This window comes from Cynoglossus semilaevis, chromosome 3 (assembly GCF_000523025.1).
Source record: "Cynoglossus semilaevis isolate Cse_v1.0 chromosome 3, Cse_v1.0, whole genome shotgun sequence".
NCBI lineage: Eukaryota > Metazoa > Chordata > Actinopteri > Pleuronectiformes > Cynoglossidae > Cynoglossus > Cynoglossus semilaevis.
Window position 1 is genome coordinate 9936406 of NC_024309.1, and position 12835 is coordinate 9949240.

At 42.9% G+C, this 12835-nt stretch overlaps 2 protein-coding genes across 16 annotated transcripts in view; both read left to right on the forward strand.

The window, feature by feature from the left end:
- The window catches only part of LOC103377190 (LIM zinc-binding domain-containing Nebulette), a 46597-nt gene that overhangs the window by 29499 nt on the left and 4263 nt on the right, over positions 1 to 12835 (forward strand). For 6 of the 15 annotated variants that reach the window (XM_025054771.1, XM_025054774.1, XM_025054775.1 and 3 more), the window contains 16 exons: positions 45 to 149; positions 224 to 331; positions 437 to 547; positions 621 to 737; positions 818 to 928; positions 1059 to 1163; positions 1365 to 1469; positions 1560 to 1664; positions 1776 to 1868; positions 2340 to 2432; positions 2527 to 2631; positions 2886 to 3051; positions 3338 to 3430; positions 3597 to 3707; positions 4229 to 4359; positions 4469 to 5822. In XM_025054771.1, coding sequence (XP_024910539.1) covers positions 45 to 149; positions 224 to 331; positions 437 to 547; positions 621 to 737; positions 818 to 928; positions 1059 to 1163; positions 1365 to 1469; positions 1560 to 1664; positions 1776 to 1868; positions 2340 to 2432; positions 2527 to 2631; positions 2886 to 3051; positions 3338 to 3430; positions 3597 to 3707; positions 4229 to 4359; positions 4469 to 4645 — 1836 coding nt within the window. In that variant the 3' untranslated portion in view covers positions 4646 to 5822. Of the gene's footprint in view, positions 1 to 44; positions 150 to 223; positions 332 to 436; positions 548 to 620; positions 738 to 817; positions 929 to 1058; positions 1164 to 1364; positions 1470 to 1559; positions 1665 to 1775; positions 1869 to 2339; positions 2433 to 2526; positions 2732 to 2885; positions 3052 to 3337; positions 3431 to 3596; positions 3708 to 4228; positions 4360 to 4468; positions 5823 to 12835 lie in introns of those variants that run through there. The other 9 variants (XM_025054780.1, XM_025054781.1, XM_025054782.1 and 6 more) reach the window with 7 other exon arrangements.
- Positions 6534 to 12835, forward strand: part of LOC103377201 (sodium channel protein type 4 subunit alpha-like) — an 81570-nt gene continuing 75268 nt past the window's right edge. The window contains exon 1 of the mRNA XM_017031562.2: positions 6534 to 7296. The gene's annotated coding sequence lies outside the window, so the exon portion shown is untranslated. The remainder of the gene's footprint in view (positions 7297 to 12835) is intronic.

Below are 12835 nucleotides of genomic sequence, written 5' to 3' on the forward strand. Positions count from 1 at the left end.
AAATAACAAAAATAGTGTGTTTACGTGCATGTGTGCGTGGACAGGTGGAATACAAGAAGAAGTATGAACAAACCAAGACTCACTACCACATGGACATGGACTCAGCTGAGCAGCTTCACCACAGGGAGACGGCGGGGCTTCATAGTCAGGTGAGTTATTACCAACTCCGCCCTCTCTTTGTGTTTGACTGTGTTTGACAGTAAACGTTGTTTGTTTGTTTCAGGTGAAGTACAAGGAGGAGTACGAGAAGAGCAAAGGTCGGAGTCTGCTGGAGTTTGGAGATACACAGGCCTACAGAGTTTCTAAAGAAGCTCAGAAGATCCAGAGTGAGGTGAGGTACCAGGTTCAACAGAGAACTTTCACCAGCAGGAAGTGAAATAACTACACATCATCACTCGTTCTTATGTCTCTCTGTCTTTCCCTCTCTCTCTTTTAGCATGAATATCGCAGAGAATATGAGGAGAACGTGAAAGGAAAAGCCATGATGGACGTGGACCAGACGCCAGGATACTTGACAGCACGACATGCTAGCAGTCTGCTGAACGAGGTTTCATATACACACGGACACACACATTCACACACGTGCATGCCTTCATCGTTCCCTGTTTGTTTCTTTGCAGAAAGAGTACAGGAAAGATCTGGAACAGGAAGTGAAGGGGCGGGGCTTATCAGGCATCGGGCTGGAGGAAACACCAGAACTGCTGAGGATTAAAAACGCCAATCAGATCCTGAATCAGGTGAGGGTTGATTTTGTTTTCTTGTTGAAAAAAATGGTTTTGGGTTGTGATCGTGACAGTTCCATCCCTCCTGTGGTCAGAGGGAGTATTGCAGGGATCTGCAGACAGAAATCCTGGGCAAAGGCATGGAGCTGAGCACTGACGTCCTGGATATTCAACGAGCCAAGAGAGCCTCAGAGATCCAGAGTCAGGTACGGACGGAAGGAAAACATTGGCAACAAAGCTGCAAAACTACATTTTGTAAACAGTGACGTACCCCAAAACAAGCCTTAAGCAAAAGGGATGTCAAGTGAAAGTGAACTAACTGTGTTTGTTTGACAGAGGTTTTACAAACAGACGGAGCAACTGAGAGAGAACTCCTACGGCACAGTAACAGACACTCCAGAGCTGCTGCACGCCTCTTACCTGAAGGACATCTACAGCCAGGTCTGTGAGAACAAACACTACTGTGAAAGAGGTTGGAGTTAGATTGACCTCAGTGACACACACTGGCCACTGGAGGCAGCCTTTGTCCAACAACTGCTTTGTTCATGAGAGCTGAAATCACTGATTCTTTCAACACACACAGTTACAGTAATAATATAAATATAAATGATGTTCATGGCTGTTTTTTTTCTCGCCGTGTAGAAGAAGTATAAGGACGAGGCAGAGCGTCTGAAGACTCACTACAGTCTGGTGTCTAAAACTCCAGAGATGGAGCGAGTCAAAGCCAACCAGAGACACATCAGCTCTGTAAGGACAGCAGCACCACTTCTTTATCTCTCTCTCTCCCTCTCTCTCTCTCTCTGTGTGTCCTAACCACAGCTCTTTGTTACCCCACAGCTGCGCTACAGCTGGGACGCCAGGCTGATGAGGGGGCTGACGTCCTCGGTGGCAGAGACACCAGAGATCGTCCTGGCCAGAGAGAACACCAAGAAGATCAGTGACGTGAGTTTTGACTCGCATCATCGGGATCACGCAGACGTCTAAGTGTTCACAGGCTGTGGTTTGGGGAAGTGGACGTACTGTTCTTTTAGTCTGCAGGGTTTTGGGTTTCAGGTACAGTACAGAGAGGAAGTGGGTCACGGCACAGCTGTCATGGAAACACCGGAGATGGAGCGAGTGAGACGGAATCAGGAAAACATCAGCTCGGTCGGTGTTTTTTTTTTTTTTTTTTCTTTTTTTCTCCATTACTATTTCCACTGTATAGTGTCATAAAAGAGCTACGGAGCTGAACAAGGACAAGGGAGTCCAGATTTATAAAAACAATCTTTAACCCGCACACACCTTCTGTAGGACAGTTCAGCTGTCAGTCACACCTGGATGTGCCTTATCTTCTGTTTTCCTCTAAATCACACTCATAAAGCTGTTAAAAAAAACAAACTATAAACTCCACAATTTCTATCTGTACAAACCTCTGTATGAGTTGCTGCCACCTAGTGACTGGAGGCTTGTTATCATTCAAGCATTACAGCAGTGGTCCACTATCCAGCGTGCCATATTCCATTGGAAGCCCCTCACACCTCCACAGGCAACTCACCGCGCCCACCCCCCCGAGGGGGGGGCCTGTCTTAGACACCCCCCCCCCCTGTCCTTGACTCTCTCTCTTTTTGTTTTTCTTAGGTCAAGTACAAACAAAACACAACAAAAGCCACAAGTGTTGGGGTGACACCAGAGATGGAGCGAGTACGACAGAACCAGGAGAACATTAGCTCGGCAAGATACACCCGCACACACACACACACACACACACACACAAATACACAGATGTGTTGTCAATTTTTAACTTCATACTGGTGTTTGTGAATAGGTGAAGTACCAGCGTGGGTTGCAGGAAGTGAGGGGGCGGAGCCTAACTGGGCTGGACACACCTGAGTACAGACGTGTCAGGAGGACACAGGATGCTGTTTCCATGGTAGCAGCTGTGGTTGCTGTGGATACCGCCTGCTGTTGCTGTGGGAGGAGCTAACAGGAGTGGAGTAGGAGGAGCTAACACCTGGCACCTGTGTGTGTGTGTGAGAGAGATGGCAATAAAAACCTAAAACCACTTTTTGTGTGTTTTACTTCCTCACTGACCAAATGCACCCTGACGTGTGTGTGTGTGTGGCACGTGTGTGTGTTTGTGTCTGTTTCATCGCAGTGACGTGTGTTTCTATTTCTCTCCCTCAGGCCAAGTATCATGAGGACTTTGAACGCACACGGGGCCGTAGTTTTGGTGGGCAAGGATTGGACGATCCCAGCATGGATCGTTACCAAAGAGCCAATCAGATGACGAGTGAGGCAGGCTACGGGAAAAACATGGACATGGACCGTCGACCTGGAGGCATCATCGTAGGTCAGTAGGCACACAGTATTTTTCTTGGCCGTTCGTGAATGTCTTTCAAAATAAAAGCTTCAGACAGTGATCTGTGACTCCTTATAGAGCAGCAAGACAAAAGCGTCAGCCATTGGACTGGTCCCTTTATTGTACTGTGTGACTGGAAATTTTTATAGATTTTCTTGAATTGTTTTCCTCACTGGAAATTGTTATAGATTTTCTTGAATTGTTTTCCTCTAAACTCAGAGCGTTGTTTTTCGTAGTTTTTCCCATCTGTTAATGACTTACTGGTTTATGTGTGAAGACCTAAAAGTGTGGAGGACAGACCCTGGTTCCATATTTGACTATGACCCTCTGGAGGATGATGTCCAGTCCAGGAGTCTCCGCAGGATGTCCGGTACTTCACCTGAAAAATAAAACACTGCCACATGGTTTTTATTTGCTCTTTAGACACAGGTTGTTTCTCTCTTATACATTTTTAACTTGTTTCCTTCCTTCTCTTCTTCTCATGGCTTGGTATTTCTAACCTGTGCTGCCCCCATGTGGTGGCTGGTGTGCATCAGAGCGGGTAGAACGCAGACTGAGCAGGCAGCACTCACAGCTGACCGACAGCTCTCTGACCTCTGACTTTTTGGAACACGGTGGCAGCAGCAGCAGCAATGCTGGAACTCCTGGTATTTGGCGTGTTCTGACGACACCAAACTGAAAAAAAAACCACAAAACGTTGACTTACTCACATTTGTTTGAGTTTCTGGGTCTGGCACCAAAATTAGAACTGACTCACATAATATTTCCAGGTTTCTGTGTGATATCACTGCCTGTTGGGATGTGCTTTTTTTAAAGAGATATTCCCGGTTTGTGTAAAGTGTGGTTTTATAAGATACTGACACAAACAGACCACACGAGGCAGCAGTAGTCCAGTAACTCCCTCCTATGGATTAAAATACATTTTATCCATTAAAAACAACAATTCGTTAGATCTGTATTTGGATTCAGACAGCATGAGCTTCTTTACATGCCTTGAATGGTTTCTCTTGCAAGAGGGCGCTCATGGTACAGTTAGTGCTGGGACAGACTGTCAGTAACTTATACAACCACAAAAACTAACTTGACTGTCACTGAACAGCCAGGTGAGAGCTGAGAGAAAACTCTCTCACCCTCTCTTCCTCTCTCTCTCTCTCTCTCTCTCTCTCAGCTCCTGTTCTTCCTGAAGCGTACCAGCAGGGCATTCAGACGCCGCAGCAGCACCAGTACCACGGCTACATGCACCAAACCAGCATGTCGTCGGTCAGATCCATCACCTCACCCCCAAACTCCACCTCAATGGTAATGGTGGCTCTTCACTGTTGATGATTCTGTCTGTGTTGAAGTTACGTTCAGGAAGTGTGGAGAGGTTGGCCTCTAACTCTGTCTGTCTGTCCATGTATGTTGGCAGCGTGTTTACCGAGCATTGTATGACTACGCCGCCCAGGACCACGATGAGGTCTCCTTTAGGGACGGTGACGTCATCGTCAACGCTCAAGCAATCGATGAGGGCTGGATGTACGGCACCGTGCAGAGGACAGGGAAGTCGGGAATGCTGCCTGCCAACTACGTGGAATGTTGCAACTAACAGTAGGAAAAGGCAGGATATACAAGATATACAGAATATTATATTTGTTAAGTATAGGACCACAACATTGATCTAATAAAGCAGGGTGGGAAATGTAGGCAGTCGTAACAAGTACAATCGAGTTCAAGTTGCCTCAGAAGAACGATTTGGAAATGACATCAGTCCCACGTCAACTGAGTTCTAGTTGTCACAGAGCGACCGCAGGTTCTGTGTTTTTAACCATTAGCGTTATCGTCTGTTTATTATTCACTCTGTACACACTCTCTCTAGTCACTGTAATCAGCATTAACTATTCAATGTTAGCCTAACACAGAGGAGTTTGAACTCAAAGCTCATTTTTATTGATTACTTTTTTGCTTTCTGTTTTTTTAAATTTATGCAACACGAGTCCATCTTCAAATTTATACATATACCTAGCTATATATATGCTAATACAATCAATCCTTTAAACACATTTGTTTCATTTATAAACATTTTACCCTTGACTTTAGGATTATAATCTTATAGTTCTGGTAACTAGCAGGATAATCTAGTCAATTTTCTAAATTCATATTTTATGATACGACACAGGGTTACTATTTATAATATCAATAAAGGAGCGTGGAAGACTGCTGATGTCAGCAAACAGGACAAGTCAAGTACGCTGTTGCTAACCTAGCACGTGCTTAGTCATGAAGTGTATGGTCTGTTGGGGAAAAGAGGCAGAAAGATTATTTTTTAATGATAAAGTTTGGATAACACCTGAAAGTTTTTATAAAAAGGAGGAGAAAAGTGAAGACGAAAATAACACGACGTGATTCGTTTTTAATAAATTTATTTATTCAGAGTGTTGATTTGGTGAGAAATACACTAATATATAACCTTTGTTGTTTTTTTAAAATCTGTATATAACTATTGTGTACTTGTGGTAATTTTTTTAACATATACGTCATCCTTCCTATATTTGTTTTTATGTTAGCCAAAAGTTTTAATTTGAGCTCCTCCATGTTTATTATTTTCAGCCTATCATATGTTTTGATTTCTAAACACTAGACTTGAGTTTGTTCCATTTATATTCTTTTTTCTGCTTTTAACGGCACAACTGTAAAAGTTTGAATTTTGTTGTTATCACAGTGTATCGTTGGTCGTGTGATTATTTCCTTGAGTGATGTGGAGAAAATAAAAACTGAAAACCCAACACCACTTTCCTTATTTGTGTGGAGTTTAAAAATTTGATTATTATTGTATTATTGTATTATGTATTACCACAGGTAAAGGTTACTAAAACTAGTATTCTCTCTCTGTCCACCAGGCGGCGACACTAGTCGTTTACGTACGTGTATAAATACCTGGAGCTGGTTTACAGGTTCGTGGAAATCTGTTGGTTTAAGTCGGAAAAATATACACTAGTGTAGTACTCATATGTAACCGGCAGGAGGAGCCAAAGCATAGAAAATCTTTCACGGGAATCAACGAGCCGCTATTAAATCTCATCAATCAACACAGAAAAGCAGCCATGTTGGATTTTAAAGGGACACTTCAGGGTTTTTTTAAGCGGACGTTTGGCTGTAAGTGGTCAGGTCAGAGTTGAAAAAGTCACTGTAAATAATAAAAAACAAAAATTAAAATTTGATCCAGTGTGACAGTGAGGCCCCCAGGCGACACAGGCGACCGCCCTGCCTCCCTCTCTCCTCTAGCTCACTCTGACATTTTTTTTCTTTCTCCCAATTTCTCTCTCTCCTCTGTCCTTCCCTATTACCAGTGACTTCCACTTTCTGAACCAGTCTTCCCACTGACCTTCCTTTTCTTTACCTCACTACCTTCTCTCTTCCCTCCATCTTTCACTTCCTTTCCTATTGTCTCTCCCTCACTCCTCTCTCTCTTGCTCTCTCTCCCTCTCTCTCTGAGCAGAGAGGATGATGGGACTTTAGTGGCTCAGTGTCACTTCTTTAGTTTCGCGGCAGTAGCAGCAGAAAACTCTGGTCGGAGGACAACAAAAGCGACCAAACTTCGTACTTTTTAAAAGAATCACTTCACTTTTCTTTCTTTCTTTTTTTTTTAGAAAACAACATCAAAGAGTGAAGTGAAATCTGGGGCCGCGGGAAGTTTTCTTCAGTTTGTCGTTTACTTCACTTCCTTCTTCCTGCTGGAAACTGGTGTGGGTTTGTCCTCGCACCTAAAACTGATGATGATGGTGATGAAGAGGAGGAGGAGGAGACGCTGCTCTGAGCAGCAGCAGCAGTAACAGCATCAGCAGGTGGAGCAGCAGTGACAGCAGCAGCAGCAGTTGTGTCAGCCGCCTACAGGAGCAGCTCCGTGTTTTTGACCCGGGATTTTACTGCCGCGGCTCGTGGATTAACGCGCGGCTGAAGTTTGGAGAAGATGCCGGTAGAAGCTCAGTGACGCGCCGCGGTGCGCACTTTTCTTTCCCTCGTCTTCACCGCCTTCTTCAGTATCTGGATTAAAACTCTGACTCCTGCTCCTCTTCCCTTCTCGTCCTCTTTTCCTCCACTTTTTTTTCTCTTGCGGAGTTTGCGGCTGATGGACGCGCCGTTGCGCGCCGTCTCCGCGGATGGGATGAAGCGGCAGTGAGGCGCGGTTGACACCGACAGAGCAGTGATGGTGTAAAGACAGAGGATAAAAATAAGAAGAGAAAACAAAGAGTTTCACATGTAAGTAAGAAAGAAAATTTCATTTCTCTAAAGGTCAGACTTGACGACAATTGTTCAACTTTGACCTTTTACTTGATGTCGACAAAGTATCGAAAACACCTGCCACTCGGAATGTTCTAGATTTGAATTTAACCCCTCAAGAAAAGCACAAACAACACACAAGTTTGTAACGGTTCTTCCGGTGCCTTCACGAGAATCGTCAAAAATCTTAAAATATAGCCTTGATAATCGTATTTTGCGGCCTAAAATGTAAAAAAATATGCCTTTAATTGTTATTTTATGACGTGAACAGCCGTGTGATTGGACTGTGCACTCAACACAGGTACAAAAAAAAAACAGGGTCAAAATGCGGAAAGATGTGACAGATGAAAAATACGAGCACATTTTCATAAAGAATTAGATTTTAACCAATGTTAATATTTGAATATAAATAAAAAAAAGTCACATAAGTGTCAACTCTGAGGAGTTGACATAACGATGAAAAGCTACAAATCAAGTTGCTGTCGTTTGGTTCTAACCTTTGTGACCTTTTAGTCCAAAATTTTCAAAAATGGAATAAATTACACAAAAATACCCAGAAAAGATCAGAAAATGTGTTGTTGAAAAGTCATGTGTTGTTGTTGACAATGTTCAGAAAGTCACTCTTTGGCCATAGTCGTAACGGAAGCAAAATTTTAAGCAAAATTTTACAAAACGTGTCGTAAAGTTTTATTTTATTATATATAATTCTTGAAATTTGAGTCAAACAGTCTTTCCATTCAGGGGATAAAAAAAAAGTATTTATTTTTGTCGTAGCAGCCGCAGTAAAGACTAGTTTGTGCGGTCGTTCTGGTGTTTCTTGAAATGGTTAACAAAAAAGTTGGCAAAATGTACATGTTACTGAAATGTTTTTCATATTTTTCTGCTGAATGTTTAAAAACCTTGGCTAAATTAAATTAGATGTTAAAGTTATCTTTCTTGCTAACAGGAGATGTTACAAATGCAGCAATCTTTCCAAAGAACTTTGACAGATATCACCGTGCGGTCAAATCAAATTTGTTTTTTGGGGTTTTGCAGAACTTTGACAGATATCACCGTGCTGACCGCAAATCAAATTTGTTTTTTGGGGTTTTGGGTCTTTTTTTCCCACAAACTAGACAAACTCCTTAAATCAACTGAGATATTTTTTTACCACGAAAATAACTTATTACGCCCTTTTCTTGTCTCACTGTCTGATTAATGTGTAAATTGAACTTTTGTTTTGTCTAAAACATTAGAAGAAAACTCCCAGAAAGTAGCTGAAAAGTGAGCATAAAAAATAATCTCCTGCTCCTCTGTTTTTAGTTTTGCGGCTGTGTCTTCTGTTTCCTCCAGAGACTTTGTTTCCTTTGTTTCCACACACACACACACAGACACACACAAACACTCACACAGGACACTTTCCATTAATTAAGCGAGTGTGTTTATGCAGGAGGAAAACATGGCCGCTGCTGCTGCTAAGAAATAAAACTAACAGAATCTACATCAGATCAGCTCCACAACATCTCAATAGAACAAACACTGTTTCATCTCACTGTCAGACAGTGTACACAGGAGTCCACAGAGGAAACCTGGGGTTTTTAGCTCACTGGGACAAAGACGCTGCCCGCTGTTTTCAGTTTGTGTCACTGAAGTAAATCTAAATGAAGGATTTAAACCGCTGACGTCATGAAACGAGACGTGTTAACGAGAGCCGCAGGCAGCGAACCAGCAACTCTGTTTATCGCTGATGTCAGAATATTCCCACTAATATGCGTTGCCTTTAAACAGGAAACATAATTTTTCAAACCAAAGTCCATAGAGAAAAATAGCTAATTTTAAAGTACCGCACATAGACAGTGTTTACAGATGGTTTAAATGTGTGATTTTTATTGTTTTGCATGTAAATTTTCTTTCCGTCAGTTGTTTCCATGTTCAGTTACAAAAACTGACCGCACGAGGCAGTGGTTGACTCGTGACGCCCACAACCAGCAGGCTAGAAATGCGGACATTTAAACTTAAAAAAGTCCAGTTTAACACGTGTTCTAAGCAGCAGGTAAATCACTGAAGACATTTTTTTAACATACCATAACCTCGTCTCTGTGACGGCTCCACAAACAATAAACTGTTCCTTTAGCTCCAACTCTAACAGCTGATCACCTTCCTCCTCCTCATCCTCCTCCTCCTGCTTTTCCTCCCCCTCCTGCCGCTCCAGCTTCCAGACAGTGACCCTGTGCTCGGGCTCACGTCCTCTGACCTGTGACTCTGGTCGTATTTTTTAAAGCTGTGTAGACAGCTGTCAGTGGGGAGAGCAGGTGTGACCGGGAACGTGTTGTGGAACGTCCCGGAAATAGGAATTTACACCAAGATTATCTCATGCCGTGATGATGTGTCATCACAGTTAGCCTGCTATTTAGCCAACCAGGCTAACACATTTGTTTACATGATAAAATATCTCATTTTAACTGTTTGTATTAATGAGACATCATTTATGTGTGGCCTCATAAATCAGATTTTTTCTTTTATTAGTATTACTTCTCATCATTGGTTTACCTATCAGGACTTATCACTAGACTAGATTAGCTCGCTAGTTAGCACTCCACAGTGTGTGTGTGTTGTTGTTGGTCTGAAGCACAAATGTTTACCAGATTTTGGCGTTGGACAAAATCTTTGGTGCGATGTCATGACTGTTATGATCATGTGACTGGCATTAAAATGATTGTTGTGTGTGTGTGTGTGTGTGGACTCTGCACAGCAACAGGTGTCACATCGCTACGGAAGCCCCGCACGCCATGCATGCATCGAATTTGTTCTTGTTTGTGTCTGTCAGACTTAAGAGCATCCAGAGTAGCTTTGATATGTTTGCCTGAGTGTGTGTGTGTGTGTGTGTCCATGTGGTGCTGTTTGTTCAGAGAAGCAGCAGCAGCAGCAGCTGTACACCTGACCTTTCCTTGAGCTAAGACGACATGAACTACTGCTGTCTGACATAAGGTTCTTGCTGCTGTCATGACATCACTCCTCCAGGCCTCAAACCTCTGCCTGTTTTTAAAAACCAAACCATTGAACTTTACCATTTACAGTCAGCTGCAGCCGCCGCACTGACGATTGGGTTGATGCCTAATTGGGGCAAAACCTGAGCGCAGACACCGGCCTAAAAAACCCTCGGCCGTTTGCTCTGCATTAGCGTCTGTTGTGTCTTTTTCATGGCCATTAACCTCTATGAAAGACAGAAATGATGAGGTCACTTCCTGTACACTCAGCTGACACGAGAAACCTTTGTCAGTGGCTGTGAGCTGCTCCAGGCACATCTCTCCTGCGTCTTACAGTTGTCTAAAGTCTTCTATCTGAAGTGGTTGGGGATCGGGTTTTGGACGAGTTGACTGACAAGCTAATATTGCGTTAAACAAAGTCGTTTACTGTGTTTACCTTTAGGCACGACTTCAGAATATTAACCGATCAATTTCCCACACAAAAGTCAGATGAGAAAATGAGTGACTTTGGCTTACTGCTGCCCCGTGTGGTCAGGTTGTGTGTGCTTTTTAGTTGCAGCAGCTACATTTTCACAAATGTATCCGTGTTTTGGGAAGTCTGGGAACAGAAGGGTTGGAGGGGGAGTGGGGGGGGGGCTTTAGCCATTAGACTGAAGGGATTGTGGTTTGGCAATGTGTTTTCTCGCTACTGCTGTGACCTTCATCTTTATCAGTCTGAAGCATGGAGGTCAGAGGTCAGAGGTTACGCTGGTATGACATCACGCCAGAGGTCAGGCTAGGATGACATCAAGTGGATTGTGTTTTTTTTTTTCTTCAGTGCTGTGCAGGAATCAGCCGCTGCATTCTGATTTATCAGCAATGTCTACTGTTCTTGAGTGTGTATGAGTGTAAATCACACACAGACACACACACACACACTCAGTCTGTGTCTGTGTGTGGTGATGGTTTATGGCTTGGAGGGTGCAGGTCACAGTTATCAATCACACTCTGTGGAAGTGTCTGCTTCTCAATCATCACAAAATCATTCAAACACACACACACACACACATGCACAAAACACACACACACCTGTTCACCACCTTGTGCTCTGGGACCAGAATCCTCCGCTGTAACCATAGCAACAGCAGCTGCACCATAGTGACCAGTGTCTCCATCAACAACAGGCCTCCGTGGAGTGTGTGTGTGTGTGTGTTTTCCTGTCTCCACTTCCTGTATGTTTTTGCCACTTCCTGTCTCTTTGTCGTCACTGGCTAATTGGAGTCGTCTGGCTGTCTTCATTTCTCAGTGTGGGACATGTTTGTCTGTTAGATGTGACATTTGTGGGATTACAGATTAGATGAGTTTGAGCTGAAAGGTAGCAGGAAGTACGACATCAATAACTGAAGGGTTAATTAGCTAAACGCTAAAACATGGAAGAAACCAGTGAACTGTTTCCCAAAATACAAACTAATGACTAAAGATGGGTTCAAGTATTAACCACAAGTTACATAAAATAAAACTCTACTAAGTTAGTTCAGAGTTACCTTAAAGATAAGCTAAAAACTCTACTAAGTTCAGAGTTACCTTAAAGATAAGCTAGAAACTCTATCAAATGAGCTCAGAGTTACCTTAAAGATAAGCTATTTTTCCCACAGTATTTATGAATTACCTCTAGTTTTACACAGGGTCTTTTTTAGATTTTGATAATGACTCAATGATTATGATGAGGGTTTTTTTTTCTCCACATTTTTTTCATTTGTCAAAAATAAATTCAGAGTGAACAAATGAGCGGATCAGTGTTTTGCTCCCATGACAACAAACAGGACGCGAGGCAGCAGAAACTGGAAACAGTTACTGACCCTAACGGTCATTTATTATTTTTTATTTTTAATTCTCAAATTTTACTGGGCAGCAGCTGCAGGAGTTTGGCTGCTCCTCACACCTGGAGACCAGGGATGGCTGTGGTCCAGCACTGCTTCAGGGTTTTGGTGCTGACGAAGTGTGCAGTGAGCATAAGGATACAGATTTAATATTGAATTAAACGTATTTGCACAGTGATCACAACTGTAAAAATCCACAACAGTAGGAAAACCGAATTAAATTACTGCAGTGACCTTAACGAGATAAAAATCAAAATCATTACAAACAGTAAAAAAAGAACCAGGGTGATGAATGTCTGTGGCTCAGGTGAAGCATGTCTTTGTTTGTTGTCAGTGATTAAGAGCTGTCAGCTGCTCCGTGATTGTTTGGTCTGGGGGTCATTGGGGTTAAACAGGCTTTCCTCCCTGAGGATCAGTATACGCTGCTGCAAGTTTGTAGATATATATATATATATATATATTGTTTTTGTGTAAAATTTGTTTAAAATTCCAGTACAGGCCAATATTTCTAGGCTGGTCAGCGTGATGGAAAAGACCAACCAGACCAAATTCACAAAGTCTGGACCTCAATGTACAGAGAGAGGCGGCGATCGATGACAGACGGCCATGTTCATCAGCATGTGGACGACAAGGCCGCTGACTGTGTGTGTGTGTGTGTGTGTTTGTAAAGTGTCCTTGCTGCTCACGGGCAGC